At 40.4% G+C, this 22,349-nt stretch overlaps 1 protein-coding gene across 1 annotated transcript in view; it reads right to left on the bottom strand.

Moving 5' to 3' along the window:
• Rgl1 (ral guanine nucleotide dissociation stimulator like 1) overlaps positions 1-22,349 on the bottom strand; it is a 291,802-nt gene that overhangs the window by 19,943 nt on the left and 249,510 nt on the right. Inside the window, exons 10-17 of the mRNA XM_023706870.1 lie at positions 20,967-21,070; positions 17,794-17,878; positions 12,145-12,234; positions 9,987-10,073; positions 8,657-8,689; positions 6,023-6,144; positions 3,858-3,947; positions 1,368-1,554 (exon numbers count right to left, since the gene is read on the bottom strand). Coding sequence (XP_023562638.1) covers positions 1,368-1,554; positions 3,858-3,947; positions 6,023-6,144; positions 8,657-8,689; positions 9,987-10,073; positions 12,145-12,234; positions 17,794-17,878; positions 20,967-21,070 — 798 coding nt within the window. The remainder of the gene's footprint in view (positions 1-1,367; positions 1,555-3,857; positions 3,948-6,022; positions 6,145-8,656; positions 8,690-9,986; positions 10,074-12,144; positions 12,235-17,793; positions 17,879-20,966; positions 21,071-22,349) is intronic.

The raw sequence follows: 22,349 nt of genomic DNA, 5'->3' as shown, positions 1-22,349 counted from the left end.
GATGGGTTTGAATTTGGTAGATCCAGACCTGGGCTAAGGTAATAACTGCAGCAAAGCTCTACACCAAAGGTCAGAAGACAGTGCTATACAAAACAACAAAGAGAAGGAGAAAAATGCATTCTCAGGCTCCAAGTCCACCCAGAACAAATGCGGGAGACAATAGCATAAAGAAATTGGAAAACACACACCTGAAATCTCATAGCGTCTGAAGTAAAGAAACAACCGCAGAAAAGTATAAAGGAAATCAGATCAGAAATAATTTCTGAGGTAAAAAAGGAAATGATAACTATAATTAAAGAAGTACTAAGTGCTGCTAAAGAAGACCCTGATTAAAAAAAAAATAGAGGAGAAAAAGCTACAACTCTTGTTGCATAGGTCCTGCTTTACCTTGGTCTAAGGAAAGTATAACAACGAAATATAAGAAATAAAGCCATGCTGTTATATTGAGCTGGGGGGTACTCAGGTCAGCAATTTCTGACATTGCCAGTGAAGCAGCAGACCCAATACTATTATGGGCTACTGGACTCTTTTAGAATATTTTGCTGAGTTTACACACCTATAATATTCAAATAACAGAACTTAACAACAACAAAAAAAAGGTATACAGATGAATGTCCATTTTGTATCTGTGTATTCAGGGTGGTTAGGATAGATATATAGTTACATTCTCTTAATGAATAGAATGATTTGTTCTAATGGTGTTTGTAAATAGGATGTCGAGTCCACATCTTGTACAGCAATTAACCACTAAGAAGAATGTATGCAGTGTGTTAATTATTGAAACTGTCCTACCGATTTAATTTGAAACTGCCTCATTGCTATTTGTTTATCAATAAAATTATGGAAGAAAAATAAAATAAAATCACTTTGAAATATAAAAAAAATAGAGGAGAATAGAAAAATGATGGAATCCTTGAATGAGCAATATAGGAAAGAAATAGAATGCATGAAGTAGATTCAGAGATATACAGGAAATTAAAACCTCAATCACATGCTGGCAAAACCATTTGAATGAAAGTGAAAACAGACTTTCAGACTTTGAAGACACTATTGCAGTTAGTGAATAGGTAAGAAAAGATCTCTCAAAAGAAAGTAGTACGTGGCTTATGCTAGTAGTCGGTCCTTTAGTTCCTTTGCATGTGAGTATTAAATAATGTTTGAAAGGCCAAAGAACAAACCAATCTGGTTACTGCTTTTATAACTGTTTTATACAGAATAGGTCCCCAGATTGAACTCTGCTTTTGCCACCTCTTAAAAACCTGACTTTGAAAACATACCATAATGAGCTTGAGAGCAGACCCTCCATGGGTGGCAGAAACCCTGTCAGAAGCCCGCATGAGGAAGTATGAGAAGGGTTGCATGCATACCTTCTTCTGAGGCTCATCCGGGGTGTCCATCGGGGTCATAGAGCCCTCCTCCACCTCGGAGTGGTTCGACTCGCAGGAGGACACACTGACGGAGTCCATGCTTTCCCCAGAGCTCCCACTGGCGGTGGACTTGGGCTGCTCTTTGGTGGGAGTGCTGCCGGTGATGAGGTCAGACCCCAGAAACAGGCTGCAGAAAACAGAATGCCAAGCACTCAGTTGGGTTTGAACCTACAACCTATGATTACACCAACACTTTTGTCCAAGTAAGCCCTTAGTGGCTTCTCATCTCTTATAACTTAGTATTTCTCAAATTCATTTCTATAAAATTTCTAATAGTGGCAAATATCTTGCCCCAAAGGCTATTCCAACTTCAAAGAGCATATGGTTGTTTAGCTGCCAAATCTGGGGGTTTTCTAGGTCAATGTTCCTGTCTTTTAATGGTCTACAGACCACTTTGATGGGATTAAAATACCATCAGCACTACCACCACACTCCTACAACTTTCTACCATAAAATGAACCTTATGTCCCTGAAAAGTGAACTTCACAAAGCCGCTGTGCTTTGGACAGGAAGCTGAGGAGAAGGCTTCTACTTCCAATCCTCTGGTGAGCTATAACAACCTAAACCCCTCCTCTGTTAAACAACTAGGTAAGAAATATAGCAACTGCTTCCAGTTGAACTTACAGGCTGTTAAGGGAAATCCCTATGGCCATAAATGAAAGGGGAACTGAAAACTAGAAGCATGAAAGCTATATCTGCAGCAGTCCTTTTAGGGAATTGGCAAATCTTGGCAAAATAGTGATTTAAAAAATTTTAATTAATGTGTTTTAATTGTACATACTACAATTGTGTAGTTCAGTGTGGTTATTTCCATGCATTGATCGTAGGTTTTAACATCTATGCAGGACTCAGAGATAAGGGCTTCCTTAATAAAATGTGAAGAAATAAAAACCTTTAGGGAAGGTCATGGCCCTCAAAGAGCTGCCCTCTTAGTAAAGAGAGGTCCTGAATATGCAAATGTATTAATTATTATAAGTGTCCTACTAACCTGTTTTGAAATTGTCTCATTGCTATTTGTTTCTCAATAAAATTAATAATAAAAAATAAAGAGAGGGCCGGGAAAAATGTGTTCTATTTGCTTAGGAAGACAACAGGTTGCCTGGTTGGAAGAAAAATACACCCCTTGAAATCATGTATGAGTGTGGCCTGTAGGTCACTCTGGTTTGCTATCCACATGGTCTTGAAGGTCGGGGATCTCAGGCTGGGGACACACAGAGGAGAAGTAGATAGTTGGAAGGGAGAGAGGAAAGCCAGAAGGAAGAGAGGGAAAGTGGGGTAGGAGGGAAAGATCTTTCTGGAGGAACATATCTTCAACCCAGGCTGCAGAGAATTCCCTGATAAAGACAAGCTTATAATACTATATCACACAAATACACATAGGAATATATTTCACTCAGAGTCAACAGGCATAAAAACGGGTTTAGCTTCCTGAGAATCTTGGGTATGAGAACTCTCAGCAAGAAACTTTAGTAATTTATTCATTCATTTAACAAATATCTGCATGTCTACCATAAGCCATGCTATTAAAATAATTATGTTTAAAAATGTTAAAGACATATGAGAAAAACAAAAGAAATATGAGGAATACTGAAAACAGCACTTCAGAGTAAGAGATTCTAACAAAAGAATAAGAAGTTAATCTGAAAAAAAATTCATTTTTAAATGAAAAATGTAGTGGATTTAAATAAAAACTTGGAATGGTTAAATAACTTCTATTGCTAAGGGCTCTGGACTTCATTCAGCGGGAGACAGAACCTGTGGAGTTGGTTGTGAAGGTTTCCTCACCTGCCTGGCCCTCAGGTAGGCCCAGGCCAAGATGGGCAGGATGAGTTTCTGTTCTCAGATTGTGTACATGGCCCTGAAGAGCCAGTGTGAATACAGAAGATAGAGTAGATGGCAATATCCACAAGGGTTCTCTCAGGAGATAATAGTTTTGTTGCCACCTGAGGAAGCTAGTCATGAAAAAATAGCACCATAGGCCATAAGAACAACGGATATAAGGGCCTTGGAGCAGGACCAGGCCTTGCGTGGGAGGGCAGAAGGCTGGCACGGTGGGTCTTGGGGAGCAAAGGGGAGTGCTGTAAGGGAGGGAAGGTGGGGGGTAGGACACCTAGGGCTTAGGAAACTAGCATCAGGAGCTTAAGTTTTATTTTAAAATAAAACAATAGAGGTTTTTTGAGAAAGGCAGTGACACAGTCTGTCATTCAAAACATTACCAGGTCCTTCAGTGGAAAATGGATTTTGGGGACTAAGAAACAGATAGCAAGGAGACAGAGAGTAAGGCTGCTCCTGTCCTGCTTGATGGGAGGATTTGACAGTGGTGCACACCAGAAAAGGGAGAGGAGAAGAATGAATAGATTTAACCCCTTCTCTAGTGGAGACCTCCTTGAACACACTCCTCTCCCCCCTGTAGCTGGGCGGGGCACTCACAGGCTGAGCCTCTTCACCATACTCTTCCGAGGCTTGGGTGAGGTGGTGCTGGCTTCCGCTGCTGTTTCGATCTCACAGGAGAAGGCATAGCTGGGGGAGAGAAAGAGTGCTTAGGAGCTCCAAGTCTGAGAACCAAAAGACACATTTGTATTCACACCATTGCTTAGTTGTATTTTAGAAGAAGCTCCAATCATGCAAAGCAAAGACACAGACCATGCTGTTCTAACAGGAATCTCAGAAAGGAGATCTTACTGACCATCAAGTACTTACTTGATGAACAGATTTTACAAATTCCCATCAGGCACCTCTTCCCCACTCCCCTCCCTGGCATAAGAGTTGAGGCTGCTTACTTCTTATGCCTCAAATACAAAGACCTGCGCATTTCACAGCAGTGGAAGCTCATTCCATTTCCAACCACTGCTAGGCTGGGGTAAGAATCTTCCACCATCACCCCTTCTTATTTCTTCCCTACTCTCTCCTTCCTACTACCTTATGTGTCTGTGAGTGTGTGTATGTGTGCACACTCATGTATATATGACTCACTTTTATCTAAGGGAAAGGAAAGAAGATTTTTGTAAAGTATCTAAACATCAGTGAATAGATACAGATAATTATATTATTCATAAGAATAAATAAATATGATTGTAACCTGGGCATTGTGGAGCACACCTATAATCCCAGCACTCAGGAGACTGAGGCAAGAGGATTATCATTGGTTCAAGGTCATATACAAGACCAGCCTAAACTACATAGTGAAACGTTGGCTCAAAAACAAAGCAAATAAATAAGACTGTATCTATGTCTCCTAATTGCCAAAACATCTTAAATTAAAAAGATTCCCAGCCTTGGATATCTGTAGAACAGGCAGATCTAACTGCCACAAGTACCAGAAGAATTTATATAAAATAAGAGGCCTTATTTGAAAGATTGTGGCTCAGGATGAAGATGTACATGGTTACAGGGGAAGTGGGGAAGGTTGCCCAGCATTATACAACCACCTTTAGAGATTAGGTCGTACAGTTTGGCAGACCTGAGTAGGAATCCAAACACTGTTACCAATTGATTATAATATTCCTCCAAAACCCAGCCTGTCATTAACAAATACTTATTTTGCTATCAACTTCATCCTCCCCTATGACAAACTTTCAAAGAAATTCCCTGAGAACAGCAAGCATTTTGTGGAAAAGAGCAGATAATAAGTATTTTAGGTTTATGGGCCATCTGGTCTCTGTTGCAGCTACTCAACTCTGTCTTTAAAGCATGAAATCAACCATAGATACGATGTAAATGAAGGGGCTGTGTTCCAATAAAACTTATTTATGGATTCTGAAATTTTAATTTCAAATAACTGTCCCATGACATATTATTCTACTCCCCCCCCCATCATTTAAAAAAATGTAAAACAGGCAGTGGACCACATAGGGATTACAGCCTAATCTGCCATCAATGAGGCTACAGGAAAAGCCTGAACCCCCACTGGGGCCAGTCAAAGCACTAGAGTTACTGTGCCTTTCCATACTGATGACCCTGTGTGAGTCCCACCCACACTAGTTACAACTGTTTCTTCAAATGCCAAATCTGTCAGGCTAGCAGGCCTTTCCTGTATTCACTGCCTGGAATGTTCTTCTCCAGTAAAATCCAGCCTCTATGGAAATGGCCACAAATCTTCCCTACTCCCCTTCCTGCCTTCAGCTAAATGAACTGCCCTAGCCTAGTGATTCCACAGCACTTTACTTATTCATCATATTTCAATGTATTATGAGTCTTTCTCTAGCCCTAGATTGGAAGCTCTCTGACAGCTAGCATTCTTGACCACAGAGACAAACACAGAGACAGGAGAGTGCGAATGCCTGTGACAGCAATGATGATTTGCATTCTGATACTTTCCCAAATCAGAGTTTACCTAAGCCTCAGAACATTTTACGGTGAGCATACTAAAGCCAGGGGAGAATAAAAGGCATGTTCTGGGCCACAGAAATGAACATATAGCAGAGCAGTACTGAAAGTGTATCTCCCAGTGTTATCAGCTCAGCTCCACACCACACTTCCTGGAAAGCCAAGACAGCTTCCACCAAATAAATGGCTATTGAGTGAGTGACCCAGGAGATACTGCGTTCCTCTCGCCTGCACCTTAGTTCCACCCTGATGGTGATGGCTGGGCCTACCTCTCCTCCTCCGTGAGCAGCTGCTGCCGCTGGAACCACTGGATGAACCTGGGGTCTGGGGTCATGCAGTAGCTGTTGCAAGCAGACTGTAAGAGCTTTATCTGGGCAATCACTTCAAATTCCTAAAGCAGGCGGAACACCAAAAAGAGTGAGTGACTAATATGGTCAACCAAATATAGATCTTTTCAACATGAAAATATACCATCTCAGGATAAAGCAAGGAGACAACCACCCAAGAATCCTGAAATATTCCTTCTGTAGAAATAAAATAGTTTGAGAACATTCCAAATTCTAGCTCTGAGGCTAAGGTTATAGCTCAGTGGTAGAGGGCTTGCCTATGTACTCAAAGCCCTGGGTTTAAGCCCTTGCATGAGGAAAGGGGAAAGGGTCTTAGCTCTGAAACTGTGAATCTCTAAAGTCTTCATATGTTTTAATTTTTAATCCTCTTTTCTTCTTGAAAAAAAAATTCATATAAATAAAACAAGCTACCAAAGTTAACCAAACTAATCACTCACTACCAAAAGTGATAAGCGCTTTCTTTCTCTTTTGCATTTTCATTTGAGAATAGCAAAGTTATTTTATTAAGGTTCTAAGTACATACTTCAGGATATATGTGAGCTCTTTCTATTTCTGTTTCTTTAAAAATAAGCAAAATAAATACTTTAAGACAAGAAGCTCCTAAGTTCCCCATGACAACTTCTTCAATCCTTAGCCTATCCATAAATACATTTTGGTAAGTCTGAATATCTAAACAGTTCAGAGGCTCAGAAAGGTCAATGTTTAGATTTCCTGAATCCTGAGGTTTTTACTGCTCCAGTAAATCATTTAACCAAATCTTCTAAATCTCACAAAAGAAGCAAGTATGTAATTATGTCTCAAATTATTTATATCTCTTAAATGCTTTAAAAGACTTTTTTAAAGTCAGCAGTGAGTATAAGCTTTAGCTTTAGGTTTTATAATACACTTTGTGAATGTTTAACATCTTAGTCTTACAAGGGAGGAAATTACCATCCAGACTTATTCTGAAGTTAAAGAACAAAGATGATTACTGTGGAGGCATAATTGAATTTTTAAAAAGTATATCATTACAGAACATGGTAGAAGTAACTCAAGAACTAGCAGATTCTCTGAGTCTCAAATTTCAACCCAGTAACCTCAGGCCTTGGTCTCAGTATCATCAAGGAATATTTATTATGCTAAAGAAGATAGTATACTCTGTGAGGGACAGAAAATTAATGTTTGTTGAAGTTAGCAGAGCTCGAGCTGGTTAGCTCCTTTCAGTTTTAATTCCAATGCCATTTCTACTTGCAAATCTTCCTGACCCTACAATTTGGGGTAGAAGCCTCTTCCACACACTTCTCTGAGATCCATTACTCATGATCGCAAGTCCTTATTTATTTGTCTATCTCTGCCCTAGATTATTATTTTATGAGGACAAGGAGCTCTGGTTTTACTCTGCTGCAATCTCCAGAGTCCCTCTGTTAGGTATACAATCAATATTTGTAGGACAAAAGAACAAATAAACTAATAAAAAAAATGTGGTTACTATGGGTGAAGCTGTTTTGCTCACTAATTTTTCCTCTGAAATATTTAAGTATCTATTTAATTAAACCATTTGACATAAAAACCATACCAAATTTTCAAATTTGCTTTATCTTTTTTAGCATAACTCAGAACTGTTCTATCCACAAAGAATTCAAATCAGTGTGGAACACCCTTTCCAATACTGACAGGAAGGGAAAAGAATAATTACCTCTTCCTGACAGTGAAGACCAGTTCCTCCCCTTTCCCCAAATGGACCCACAAAAGTTAGCCAGCTTCATTAATTCTTCTATGTCATTTACTCTTTTAATTTTTTTTTTAATTTATGTGTGTGTGTGTGTGTGTGTGTGTGTGTGTGTGTGTGTGACCAGCTCAGCCCACCAGGGGGCGGGCTGGCTGGCATGTGGTGCTGGGGATTGAACCGTGGTCCCTGGGCTTTGCTAAGCTTATTCTAAGTAGGTGCTTTAGACCACTGAGCCATCTCACCAGCCCCTCATTTACTCTTAAGAAATCCTTTCTCCTTAATAGGATGACTTATTTTTTGAATTCAAAAATAAAAACTCTGTATGTTAATGGTGTATACAACATTGTTTGAAATATGCATATATTGTAGAATTAAGCTAATTAATATCTCACATACAGTACTTATTTCTGAGAACACTTCAAATATACTCTCGCAGCAATTTCTGAGTGTACAGTACATTGTTATTAAGTATTGGGTGGACCTAATTATAAAGGAAATGAGAAAGCACAAAAGGGAGAAATTACACTTAATTTCTTAATGAGCTTCAGCATGGCAGATAAGATCTGCATGCTGGCTCTGTGATCAGGTAACCATGTAACTCTGGCCCAGTTATTTAATCTTGTAAATCCCAGTTTCCTCACCTTTGAACTAAAACTGAGCTCACACGGGCCCTCAGAGCCTAATGCCCAGGTGAGTGCCCAGCATAGAAGCACAGAGTAAGTGCTCAACAGCATTCTTTTTTTTCTCCCCTGCCTGTATAATAAAAAACCAAAACCCCTTAATTTTCTTTTTAATTTTTCATGCCCTGATAAAGAAAACCGAAAAACATAGCCAGGAGCTCTACTTACCCTTCTCCTTTTTTCAAAGTTAATTAGTCCTCCCTGAAAGAAATTTTTAAAATATAGTGACCAACCATGATTATTTGAAATACAGCCCTATGTTGTTCAACGTTACATTAAAATAGTTCAAAGAGATGATAAAGTCATCATTATTAATGAGCCTTTAATTATGGCAACTTTGGGGGAAGAGGACCACCTTTCACTTGAAGAAAAATATCCTCTTCATTTATAGTAGAGCAGGATAAACAGACAGCCTTCTCTTAAAATGTCTGAAATAACTAAAATAGTAATGATAATTACAAATCAGAACCCAAAATTATTTGCAGAGCCAGTAAAGACAAATGATTGAGTAAAACATTCCATTCCACTTTTTCTTTGACCAAAGGCAACAAAAACAGATGGTCACTGATTCAGACTAGAAACCAAATTGTCAATGGTTTATCAAAAGGGAAGTTGCTTTTTCATAGTATCATGAAAAATTAAGTTTCAATTCTTCATGCTTCTCACAGTTATCCTCAATGACGACTTTCACATCCAAATCTGAGATCCCTGCCCCCAACTCCCCCACGTTGATGGGTGTTTCCTGAGATAAGCCAAGGCAGAGGATGGAAAGAGACCCAGAGCTCAGGAAGTGTAAAACGCACAGACATGTCCACAGTTCTCGTGGCCAACCTGGAGGTAGCTGTACCCTACACTAAGTAACTCTGATTCTTTCCGTTATGTACAATAAAAGCAAAAAGTAGAATGTACTTAAACCAACAAAGTAGAATAAGCTTATATATACAAGTAGACTTTAAATCTCTTTTCAAATAACAAATTTCTCTCCTACTTAATATTTTATTACTGCTACTAACAAGTATCACTCTTTTCCTATCCCAAGAGAGAGACAGTGAATGCATACCTTAGAACAAGGGGTGATACAACAAGGTAAAGGGTTTACTGCAAAATTCACAAGCTTGACTCACACCTTTCCTGCTTGATATTATTCCTTCCACTCCACCTGCAGTGGCCTCCTCAATATCAAGGTCTTGCTCAAACCCACTGATTGTTTCATGAGGCCTTTCCATTGGATCCTGTCAGATGGAACCAATCACAACCTACTGTGTTCTCTCATTGCATTCCTGTGTGAGTATCTACTGTCTGTCCAGATCACAATTGCTTCCATTGGCATTTGAGCTACTTGTGGTATTTCCATTTTGTATTACTCTGTTTAGCACCCAGCCCAGTAGCATGTGTATGACAAACAGGCTCTCAATTGAAACTGATAGAAGTGAATTTCTTTGCTGAGGATTCAATGACAGGGCTGTGGTCCTCCTTACATAACCCCCACACAGCTCACCTCAATGTAGTCCTGAAGAGCAGTGTCTAGCATGGTCAGATCGGTCAGGAAGGTCCCCAGGTAGGGCACAGTTCCCTGCATCACACCCTGAAGAGCAATCAGAGCAAAGTGGTCTTTACTGTTGTTTAACAGTTTAAGGGATTCAGGAACCTCCACAGTGGAAAAAATGGACCAACCCACGGAAGGATAATTTTGGAGCCATTAGTACTAATTACCATAACTATAATTTTTAAAAACCCTAACAAATGGGATAAGAACTCAAATCTAATGTCTGGCTTTCAAGACTTGGAAAGCTGAACCCTAAAGCCCAGTAGATCATACACATATGTTCAGATTTGTTCACAGGGGGGTTATACTTTGCTTGGGCGTGGGTCAGTGGGTCAACCACTGTCTCTTATAGTGAGTAAATGCCTCTGGCGACCTGAACAGCAACAGCTTCACCATCAGTAAAAGCATGGGCCACTGCACAATGGAGGTGTATGGAACACAAGCACAGGGGGTACAATTATTAAAATGGCCCTTTGGGCGGGGCTTAGTGACTCATTTCTAAGGAATAAAAGACAGGAAAATTGAAGGATGGGGATGTTGCTCAATGGTAGAGCACTTGCCTAGTATGCACGAAGTTCTAGGTTCAATCTGCAGCACTTCCAATAAGAAAAAAAAAAAGTGGGGGGGGGAAGCCTGGTAAACTCTACTTTAGCCAAATGATGAAGGTCAACATTATCCGTGGTTCCATCAACAGACAACAAATACTGATACATTTCCTCCTCCATAGGACAGAAATGGTCCTTCCTCTTCATGGCATGGTTTCCAAAATCCTACAACCTCAGTCTCATCATGAGAATAACCAATGTCACCCCAGACTATGAAGTTCATAAAAGCCAAGGAAAGTGAGAAACTGCCATGAGCCAGAAGAGACGGGGAAGACACAGCCACTAAATGCAATGGGTATGCTTGGCTGGGTCCTGAAACAGACAGAAGATACTCCCTGGAGCTCCTCTAGGTCATACTATGATGCTAGCGTTGGTCTCTTAGTGCTGACAGATATGCCACAGTTAGGGAGATACTAATATAGTACCGACAGATGTATACAAACAGGCTCTGTCTCACCTTGAACTGAAATAATTTTCTTCCTTTTACTGGTAGCAATGATCTATAACTTGTCTTTGAACATCCAAAAAAGTCTGAAACACTGTGAGTTTTATAGGCTTTGTGTTTCAGAAGAGTCCTTGCATCAAAAATATTTCTGATTTATACCTGGCTTTCCAATGGAGAAAATCCTATCAAGGTAGGAATGAGAATATTTTAGTTTGCCAGTTTTTGATCTCCTCTTTTGGGTTTTTCCCCATGTGTGCTAAATTAGGAGATGAAAATACAACTAAAGAACTGAGCTCTGTGGTGCATGCCTGTAATCCTAGCACTCGGGAGGCTGAGGCAGGAGGATTATTGTGAGTCTGGGTTACATAGTGAGTTCAACAACAACCTGAACTACATAATGAGATCATGTCTCAAAACACAAATAAATAAATAGTAATAAATCAATAAAATACATCAAAAAAACAATAACTATCTTTCAGCCTTTAGGAAGGAGGCAAAGTAATCCTTTGAGTGTTCAAAATACTAGACAGATTTGGTTTTCCCAAAGACCAGTAAGGAGGGCTTGGGAACAAATGAAATGATTTCTGAGTTTAAGCACTTAATTCTTCTAGCAGCACTCTATTTTCTTGACCACCATATATCAGAAGCATAGAGAGACAGGAAGTCATGGGGGCTTCTAGGCCAAACGGCCAAAGCATCTAAGTGCTACAGTGGGTACAGGAGCCAGTGAGGGGAATAAGGTAGACCTTATTAGCTGCCTGTTGTCCATTATTATCAAAAAGAAATAAAACATTCTAGAAAACCTCTTAAATACATGATTTGCAACTCTCCATGTTCACTTCTTACTGAGTCAAATGCAGCAAGCAGCATTCCTCAAGACCTCCCGTTACTGCTAAGAACCAATGAAGTTACAAATGGGAGAGCCTTTTCCAAAGCATGGGCCCTCTTCACACTGCAGACACTGATGCTACCAGAGTGCAGCCACTGGAGCACAGCCACCCAGGTACAAGACACGGCCAGTCTCCTACAGCTCTCCGGGAGGCACACGGGCTGGACGTACCATATCCTTCTGGAGCTGCAGCCGCCTCTGGGTTCGCTTCTGGTTTTCCTTTACACTGCTGTCCAGGTTTGCAAACTTGGAAGTTCCTTCCTAAGGAACAGAGACAGAGAAAAGTGATGGTGGATGTACTCTGGGAAGAGGGGAGGGCCCTCTCCTTCCCCGCACACAACTGCAACCTCTGCACAAGTCTCTAAATGCAAATGAAGAGGCCCCCAGCAGGCTCTTGGGTACACTATGATAGCCCTTTGTAAGCATCCTCTGTACGAGGCCCAGTGGTCTTGGATTATCTCAGCTCTTTCCTTTCCTCTTCAAGGAAGATGACTGATATAGGTTGCAAAATCAACTGTCACTGCAAGGCAGGCAATTCACTGAAGAGAAGAGATTTTAACACATTCCAAATTTTACTCATATGTCCTGGAAATGAAGAGCTCTTCCTCTGTACAGTTTGTGACATCCCGATCCTAGCCTGAAATGGGTGTGTTAGCATTCTGTGAAAGAAAAGAGACTAATTCTGTGGTATTTCTTAGGTAAATGAAACTTTTGGACCAGTTTTCTGAGGAAGTCCAGTGTCATGGTACATGATCACTTCATGAAAACTGAACCATTACACATTTCCTCCCTTTTCTCTTATCAGTCCTCCTAAATTATCTCCTGGGTTGGAACCATTACACCTCTCTCCTTCCCCCTGGTACCTGAGGACAGAAGGCTACCCTTTCTTTACTCCTGGCTACTGTAAAAACAAATTCTTCTACATAATGACTAATCATGAGTTTGCTGACTGAACACAAAGTGCCTGGTTTTGTGGTTTCAGAGTCTTGTCAAGTTCTCATTTTCCAGGAACTGCATGAATGAAGGCACATTTCACAATTCAGTGGCATGTAACCTCTACATTCGTTTTTTCATAGTCAGGTTTTCCTGGGTTTATTATATTGTCTTAGCACATGACCGTTCACTATTGTATAATGCAAGAAATTCTTTCTCAATGTTATGGCCTCACTGATTGTGATAAGCTATAAACACGTGCTATCACCACCCACCTTCACCCAGGCCCCAGATACAGAAACCTTGTACTCCAGGACTCCTCGTCTGTTTCAGCTCTCCTTACAAAGGATAATAAAGGGCTGGTGAGATGGCTCAGTGGTCTAAAGCACCTACTTAGAACAAGCTAAGCTAAGCAAAGCACAGGCACCGCGGTTCAATCCCCCAGCACCACATGCCAGCCAGCCCCACCCCCTGGTGGGTTGAGCTGGCCACACACACACAAAATAAATAAATAAATAAATAAATAAATAAATAAATATTCAAAGGATAATAAAGACAGATACCAATCCACAATCTCCCACAACTTTTCCTAGAGATGTATGGTGACACCCTAAAATGTGCCAATTCCTAACTTAGGAGCTTGTAAGTCCTCCCAGCTCTTAAGAGTGAGAGATCAATGCTATCTAACATGAGTATGAGAAGGAAATCTTTCTACCATGTTGGTTCATCCAATCTCCTTCTAAGCTCTCAATCATGGGTAGAGGAATAACTTACTGAAATTATTTCATTTGTGTGGCATTCTTAGGATTTCTGAAAAGTTAGAGAGCTCCTAAGAACCACAGAACAATGTGGGTGGGAGAGCTCTTAACAAGCCACAGGATCATCCTGTGATTTGCAAGAGAAAGACCTGGGATGGGAGCTAAAAGATATGTTGATTCATGGCTGCATGGTGACAAAGAGATTCTATGCTTGCTGGTATTTTGTTTTGTTTTGTTTTGTTTTGTTTTTTCCCCTAGAACTGGGGATTGAACTCAGGCCCTTGCACTTGCCAGGCAAGGGCTTATTCTACTGAGCTATCTCCCTGGCTCCCATTGCATGCAACACTAAAGGGACTGACTAGTGCCAGGTCTTCCCCTGAAAATCCACTTCTGTGCCACACCCACTGGATTCACTTTTTTCCTTCCTCACCCCCAAATTCCCTACTCTGTACTGTTTTACAACACTAACCCCAGGACCTTTTTGAAATTTTTCACAGTCCTTTCCTCTTGTCTCTTGCTGCTCAAACTCAGATTCTTTTAGTGACTCTGCTTTCTGCCCAAGTCATCTTGCTTTTCAGTGTACTCCAGTCACCAGAAATAACAGTTTGACCACGTTTGTCTGAGTGAATTCCAACTCTCTCCCTCTCCCTCCACTGATCTGTTCCTTTCCTCTCATCTATTGACTCTCTGCTTCTTTCTCTATAGTGTAACTTTCTCATCTGAGACTCAGCTTTCTCTATCTCATTCTTTAGCAGAGTTCAACTCCCCTTGCTCATGTTTACTTCTGGGCTCCAGAAGAGTCTCTGCTATTAGGTATAGGAGGACCTTGTATAGAAGGATCCATTTGAATAAATACTGGTTAAGTTATAGCTCAGAAGCCTCTGGCGATTTTTATTTGATAGTTCTTCACACTTCAAATGGTCTCCTGCTCGACCTTTGATGATGCATATTAGAGAGCATCACTAAACACACATTTCCACTAGGAGGTATTCTAGTAGTTCATTATATGAATTCAACCAAGGAGAATTCTAAGAGCCATAAGAACCAAGAAAATTTGGCAACCGTCTTCTTTCCTATTGTTTTGAAATCTTGGGACTGTAAACTTCACCTGCTCAGAATGAGCTAATTTTCAGAAGTCAGATGATGTAACAGGTTTTAGGTAATCTTTGAGAAGAAATAAAATATTTTTCCAACAGTTAAAAGGAAATTTTTCCTAATTATTTGATGCCTGTGCCATCATCTTATAGAAGCAGCATGTTTACACAGAAGTAGAAGATAGATCATTTAAAGCTGAGATCACCTAATTATAAACCAGAAGATATCTCTGAGTAATGTATTAGAAACAGAGCTCAGTAATTTTTTTCAGTGGTTCTTTGAGAACTTAAATTCCTTGATTTCCATTTTTCACAACTCTGCTCTTAATTTATACCCAAAATTATATACTTCACATAAAGGATGATCAACTGAGATGACAGGAAAGTGACTTGCACAAGCGTATGGGCTGTCCAACACGTCCCACTGTCATTCATGATAATGCACAGACCACATGAATTCATAGCCAAGTTTTCCATTTCTTTGGGATTTGAGCCACATAGAAGAAGTTTCACTTACAGTACTGTAGCAAATTCCTACATTTATAAAAGGTTTCTAGGACATTTAATATCTAGATATAGCTTTGTTTCTAAGGGTTCAGCCAAAAGACTGCCACCAGGCACTGAGCAGCACAGTATTCGATTTATCTACCTTGGAAGGATGACTCATGACTACTGGGATTAGAGTGTGTGGCTCCGGTTAGTCTAGCTTTCTATTGCAAATAGGAAGAGCACTAAGACATCTCTTGTCAGCCAGATGGGTTTCCACTTAAGGTCTGCAAATTCGGAGGGATGTGAAGCAGGGAATAACATGATCTCAGCAATCTTTACATGTGCAGGTGCTCAGTTGCCCAAATCTGAAGTTAGCCATCAGCATAAACTGCCCCACTCATACCATTAACTCCAAGAAAGACAGACAGTAGATACACCGTTAAAATCATGTGAGTGAATGATAAGACCCACCAATTCATACAGTCTAACAATGTTTTCTGAATACATACTACATGCCAGGCACTAGACTAGGCATTACGGATACAAAAGTGGCAAAAGATACATTCAATCCCTGCCTGCAAGATGGTTACAGGCCTGCAGGGAGACAAGTCAAGGGCATAGGCAGTTCCAACAGAGCATATGATAAGTGCCAGGACTGAGAAATGGTGGGCTTCTCCTAGGACACATGGGAGGACATTTAGTCAGACCTGAGGGTAAGGAGAAAGTCTTCCAGAAAAGCTGGAGTCCACAAAAAGATATGAAGGATGGATGGGCAGAACATATGAGGATACCATGCTATGGTCATGAAAACTGGAACAGATGTCTTTACATGACTAACATGGGTTTTGGACACTAGAGTTTCAGAAGTTATCAAGTGGGTGCCTTTTCTTAATAACCCTACCTCCACTTCATTTTCATTCTTATTCCAAGTATCCTTAAGCTCAAACATGCAACTTATACAATTTATTCATCTTCATTTCTTATGCACACTTTGCTTTTATAAGCATATAGCTTACCAAACACTAAGAATCACTTACATTTGCATAGTTCTTTCACATATTTTACTGCAGTCAACCTTCAAACCAATTCTATGAGATCAATAGACCCATTACCATTATAGCCTCTGAACTGCAGAAATGGAGATGAAAGACAAGAAACAAAACTTCAAATTACCAGTTAGGGGTTTCCTCCTCTGCTAGGACATATCATACTTTTCTTTTTCTTTTTTTTTTAGGGAAGGGTCTACAGGGTGTTCAAGGTCTCACTACTAGAACAGACTCGTAGTGATCTGTCCATTTACAGCCTTCCAAGAGCTGGGATTACAGGCGCGCGCCACCACACCCAGTCTCAATTGCCATCTCAGTGTACCCTGGGTGTGCCTGCTTTCAGGTATCATACTATTTTATAATTGTCTGCTTTCCTACCTTCCCATAAGACTGTAATCCCCTTAATATCGGAGACTTGTAGATCAATATGGTTGTACCTTCAATACCTAGCACATAGTGAGTGCTCAACCAACATATGCTAAATTATTAATATATCCATTTTGCTTCCCTGTGAAGTAGGACCACTCTCTTTACTCCCAAAGTGTCAAAAGAAATGTTTTGCAACAAAACTATAGGTGTTTTAGAGTCCCACCAGGTTGGATTTACACTTTAGCTCTACCCTCTACCAGTTATATTCTATACAGCATGTAATATTTCATTTTGAGGCTGTGTTATTTACAAAATAAAGATGGTAAAATCTACCTTCTAGAAAGGCTATGATGATAGTATCTAGTCTATATTGGCTCCCTTCTGGTGATTGCTCACAGTCTTTCAATATTACTTGTTGTTTAGTGTCTCTATTTATCAACTACAGATGAACTCCTGAAAATGGGATCTCTGATAGGCATCTTCATATTTCTAAAGGCAAGTACAATGCTTTACAAATACTAGACATTCAAAATGTTTTTGGAGAAATGGGCCAATCTATCTTTGCCTAGCATACAGGTCAGAAATCACCACCCATTTAGTGTTCAATAAATGTTGCTGACTACAAGATTGTGCAACTTGGTCTAAATAAAGGATGTGGAACTGCAGGCCTGGCTTTTTTTTTTTTTTTTTTTTTTTTGTGGTATTGGGGATTGAACTCAGGACCCTGTGCTTGCCAGGCAAGCACTTATTCCACTGAGCTATCTCCCCAGCCTCAGGCCCCTGGCCTTTTACTCCAGATCTTTTTCTGAGAAGGATTATGTCAGGGCCTTTCACCCCCCCTAACTGCCAGCTCTTGGTATCTGCAAAGTAGCATGCTAAGGGAGCACACATGAGCTCAAATTCACAGCCAGGTTGTGTTACAGGGAAGCTACAGAGAACAGAAGGAGAGGACTCAAATGACCTTGGAATGTTCTCAGCCTCATGTCTCTTAGATTATGCAGATAATACACATAAGAAAAGTCTGCTTTCTTGCAGAATGGAAGGATCTCAAGGAGCCCTGATTCCTCCCGTGAATGGAATCCAAAGCCACCAGACGTGCTCCCACTATAGTATCCTCACCCTGGGCCTCACCTTCATCAGTAGTTCCCGGCTGGTCAGATGGTTATTATGGTCTGAGAAGATATCTGAAAGTTCTTCAAACATTAGCATTCGGTCCCTATGGAAAGGGTTAAGGAAATATTAACAACAAGGAGACAGTAAAATTCAGACATCTTCAAACTAGCTGTTTCTAGGTCCCACAGCAATGGAAGACATTTTGATACCAGGATTGGCTCTTTTTCAAACATTTTTTTATTCTTTTCTTTTTTTTTTTTTTTTTTTTTCAGTACTAGGGATTGAACTCAGGACCCTGTGCTTGCCAGGCAAGCACTTATTCTATTATGAGCAACTTCCTCAGCCCTCAAATATTTTTTTCAAAGTAAACATGACTACCTGCGTAAAGAGAAATATGTTTTAACAATGCATATTCTAATCCTAAAAAAGAATCATTTAGCTATGACATCAAGTTATTCAATAGGGACATGTTCTCTTAGGTGAAGTTTTCTTTTTAATCTTATCTTAGCAACAGACAGACAGAGCCAAATGGAACCTGAGAGGTCCCCTTGGCCTGGCCCTCAGTGCTACACAGGAAGCTGCCAGGGCCAAGGGTTTAACCAAGTTCTCATCAAAAGCTTCTGAGTGTCTCAGAGACAGAATCCACATTTGAGGATCACAGGCCAGTTTCTCACCCTGAGCCAGAAGAGAATGGTGGAATCAGAAAGGGCTCTGCAAGGGAGGGTGAGGCCGAAGGTGGGGGTGAAGGTCAATCTCGACTCTGACTGACTTCCTCAGTGACCTCAGACAAGATGCTTAACTTTCCTGAGCTCCCATTTTCTTATCTGCACAATGGAGACATGACCACCCCCTGTGAGGATTACTGTGCAAGTCAGTAGGAGGACAAATGGAAAGCCATAGTGCCCCTGGCCCTACCCAACGCCCTGTGTCACTGTGTATAAACCTCCTGCTGATTAGGGACAATGACATAACTACAACATTCTCATTATCATGAAAATGAACTTAACTGCATTACAATGAGTACACTGCTCTTATGATAAAAGAAATGAGAAGAGCTGCTTCTATTTTGGAGAAAATAGAGATTTAATTATGTGTAGCTCTAAATTGAGAAATAATTTAGGTGGCCTTTCTGTCAACTGAAAGCTGAAATGTTGAAGATGAAGGGGAAACTGAAAACCAAATAAGATCTCTTGACCCCGCGGCGAGGGTTTAGCAATGGAGAAAGCTGATAGGCATCTTCTCTAAGGAACTGGGAAATAGTAACATCCTTGCTAAACTATAAACCAAGCAACAAGGTAAGAATCAAACCAGACATGCTGAACAGAAGTTCTAAAAACTAATTTAAAAAGCCCATTAGAATGAAGAATGGATCTCATATGGCAACCACAGAGACTAAAATATAAGCTCACTGTTATCTTCACTCTTTAAAAAAATCTGTATTAGTATGGATTAGTTTGCAACACATAATGATTACAGTCATCATGAAGAGTTGGTAGATGTACATAACACACATTAAGGCTCTTTACTTTCCTTTCTTCTCCCCTCCTTCCTTCTCTTGTTTCTCTTTCCATGTGCAAAAATCGATCTCCTTGTTATTACCTTTACTTGCATTTTAGTCTCAAACTTGCTGTAAAAGAAATCTTAGGCAGTCTAGGTGACTGTCCAAAAAAGACATCAACTGACTAACAACTAACAGTCAACCATCAAAAGAACAGGTAACATTGCCTGTCACTGCAGCCAGAGAAGGTGGAAATTGTACCACTTGATGGTCCCCATGTTTCTGATCCCATTGCTGGGTGGGAAGTGGAAATGAATGGAAGGAGTAGTACCATGATGGCATAAAGGAGAGCACTGTGAGCTTCCGACTGTCCCACTGTATTTCACCAGGGACATTATCTCCTGATTTTATACAACCCATATCTTTGGTAAGATAGGCATGTACAGGAAAACCATCAACTAATCTCTTTCACATAGTCACTTTCATTGTTGAAAATAATGTAGAGGAGAAAAAACTCAAGAAAAAAAGTGGTAATTGAGAAAACTGCATTGGACTTTGAAAAGCCTAATCTGTCACATTTTTCCTGACAGGCAATGGTGTCATAAACAAAGTATGACCTTTAGAATCCAAGTGGTCCTGGCTTCTGTAACATGAAGCATTAAGGTCATCTATTTTTTTTTTCTTTTTACCAGACAATCAAAGAATTGCCTGGTAATAATGTGATTTCTCTCAAACAGACTGTCCCTTGAATGTATCTGTAAGTTAGAATACTCTGGCACTCATTTTCCAGCATACATTTATGAAACTCTTGTTTGCCAATGTGGATCTCTTGCGAGTATGAGGAATAGCCACATGTTGGGTCTTAATCAGTTTCGAATAAAGTCTAAAGACAAACACCATCTCTACCCTGAAGCCATAATTGGGGAGCACCATACCTACTCTCTTGACAGACAGACTTGACACACTATCCCCTGATACAGCCTGACAACTTGACTAGTTCCAGCCCAGGAAGAGTTGGAGATAGATGGCCTAATTCCTGTGCACAAAGGTCATTGGTTTACACAAAAAGTTCTAAAAGATAGCAATAGTGAAATCATAAGGACATCACATTGTCAATAGTTCTAATGTCTACACCAAGAAACATGAAGAAAAGTAGCCCAGAACTGGCCAGTAAATAAATTATCAGTTGCCTAGAGTGGAAAAAAACATTCAGAGGCTTTCAACATCACTAAGAAACTTTTAATATAAGATTATATAGCTTTTAATATGCTATATAAACTAGCTTTGAATACACTGAAGCACAAAGGGACTGGACCAGCAAGCACTAACAACTCAGCTACCCGGGTTACACCTCGCATTCTGGAATAGCCTCTAGCTTTGGTATGAGGCTGAAAACTAACTGGAAGTCACAGAAAACCTGCTGTCACTTCATCACAGCACAGCCTTCAAATCATTCCAAAAGACCAATAATCTGGGCGTGACACCTTGAGAATGGGTTTGTCTTCTGCAGCAGCCGTACTGGAAACTCACTGATGATTCTGTGTAAGAGGCACTTTGCCTGGAATACTGAGAGGACTTGGAATATGATCTTCTTGCCCTATGAAATGCACTTCCAAGGTAAGGACCTGCAGCACTGATGTGGCAAGGAGTCGCCCAGGACAAAGGAAAGCAGAGCAGACGCTTGCAAACTTACTTTGGGACGGCAGCCCAGGTCTTTTTCAAGCGATAGATGGAGTTAGACTGCAGCGCTGAAACGATGGCCCGCAAGGAGGAAAAGTTCTTTAGAATTCTACATTCCTGTATGGGGAGTGATTAGGACATAAAAGGCATTGGAATATCAATATTACAGTGAGTTGGTCGTTTCCTGTGTTAGAGGTATCACAGCTGCTATGAATTCCTACTACTAAACAGGCAGCTGAATAAATACTGGACATCAAAAAGTGGCCCCTTCCTCCCACCCCAGTCACCAAACATTTTATAGATTCTGGCACTGTGTATTTGTTTTTCTCCCTTTAAGATATTTTTGTGCTGTTGTTACAGTTTTATAGTTTCCAGCTTTCCCAGTAAAAACATGAATGGAGGTGAGTCTACAGAGCGAGGCTAGAGAAAGCAGCTTTCTTCTGTAGAAAGCACACACATGCCCTAAAAATACACATGAAAGATCACTGTATCCTTAGACTCACAACGGAACTGGGCAGCAGCCACTTGGAGTTCAGATGGTATCAAACATCTCATGACCAAGCCTTGTCCTGAGAGGTGTATATAACTTGGCAATAAAAATTCACAACAGGCTGAACTTTGGCTTTTATGCTCCTAGCCAAGGGGGAATATTTTTATACACATTCATTTGGTTTCAAATTGGCTTGTACCACACTCATAAACATTCAGAAACACCTTGGTACTTCAATGCTTCCAAAATAACTTGGGCTTTTAAAGTAGGATTCATTTTGGCAGTGTTTAAAAACAAAATGGAAAGAGAACAGGAAACATTTTGGGTAAGGACAGAGGCTCCCTGCTTACACTTAAGCTACCATAAGCCAAGGCTACAGCATCAGCAGTCAGTGACCTTGCAGTTAAAGTTCTGCCAAATGAACAGCAAGGACAGCGTCAGAGTCAAGAGAGAGAGGACCTATTCTTGGCTGGCATGGGGCAGCATAAGTGAGTAGATTATGCTTGTGGCAAAGGAGATGATTCCCACAGAGGCACGTGGCTGTGCAACACGCCCACAGTTTACTATTAAGCACATCGTGTGAGTATGCACTTAGTGCAGAACATCTGGGGCAAGACGTCCCAGAGTGGCTGGGCATAAATGCAAATTACTTCAAGGATCATCTAATGAAGTAATGCTCATCCTGACTATGAAGGAAAAACAGTATGCTCTAATTTAGCATGCCAAAATCTGGCTACTGAAAACGATGCCAAACAATCCCTCAAATGTTTTCTTTAGAGTAAATGCCAATGTATTTTATAAAAGCCATGCCCATCTTTTTTTAAATGCCCCAAGGTTCTCCCCATTTGGAAGGAAAGAAGAAAGGGAAAGAGAGAAAGAGATGAGAGATTGAGGAGAGAGGGATAG

Source organism: Octodon degus, unplaced genomic scaffold (genome assembly GCF_000260255.1).
Source record: "Octodon degus isolate 3935 unplaced genomic scaffold, OctDeg1.0 scaffold00273, whole genome shotgun sequence".
NCBI classification, from domain to species: domain Eukaryota; kingdom Metazoa; phylum Chordata; class Mammalia; order Rodentia; family Octodontidae; genus Octodon; species Octodon degus.
The sequence above is the reverse complement of the archived record's forward strand: the minus strand, read 5'-3'. Positions and strand labels throughout refer to the sequence as shown.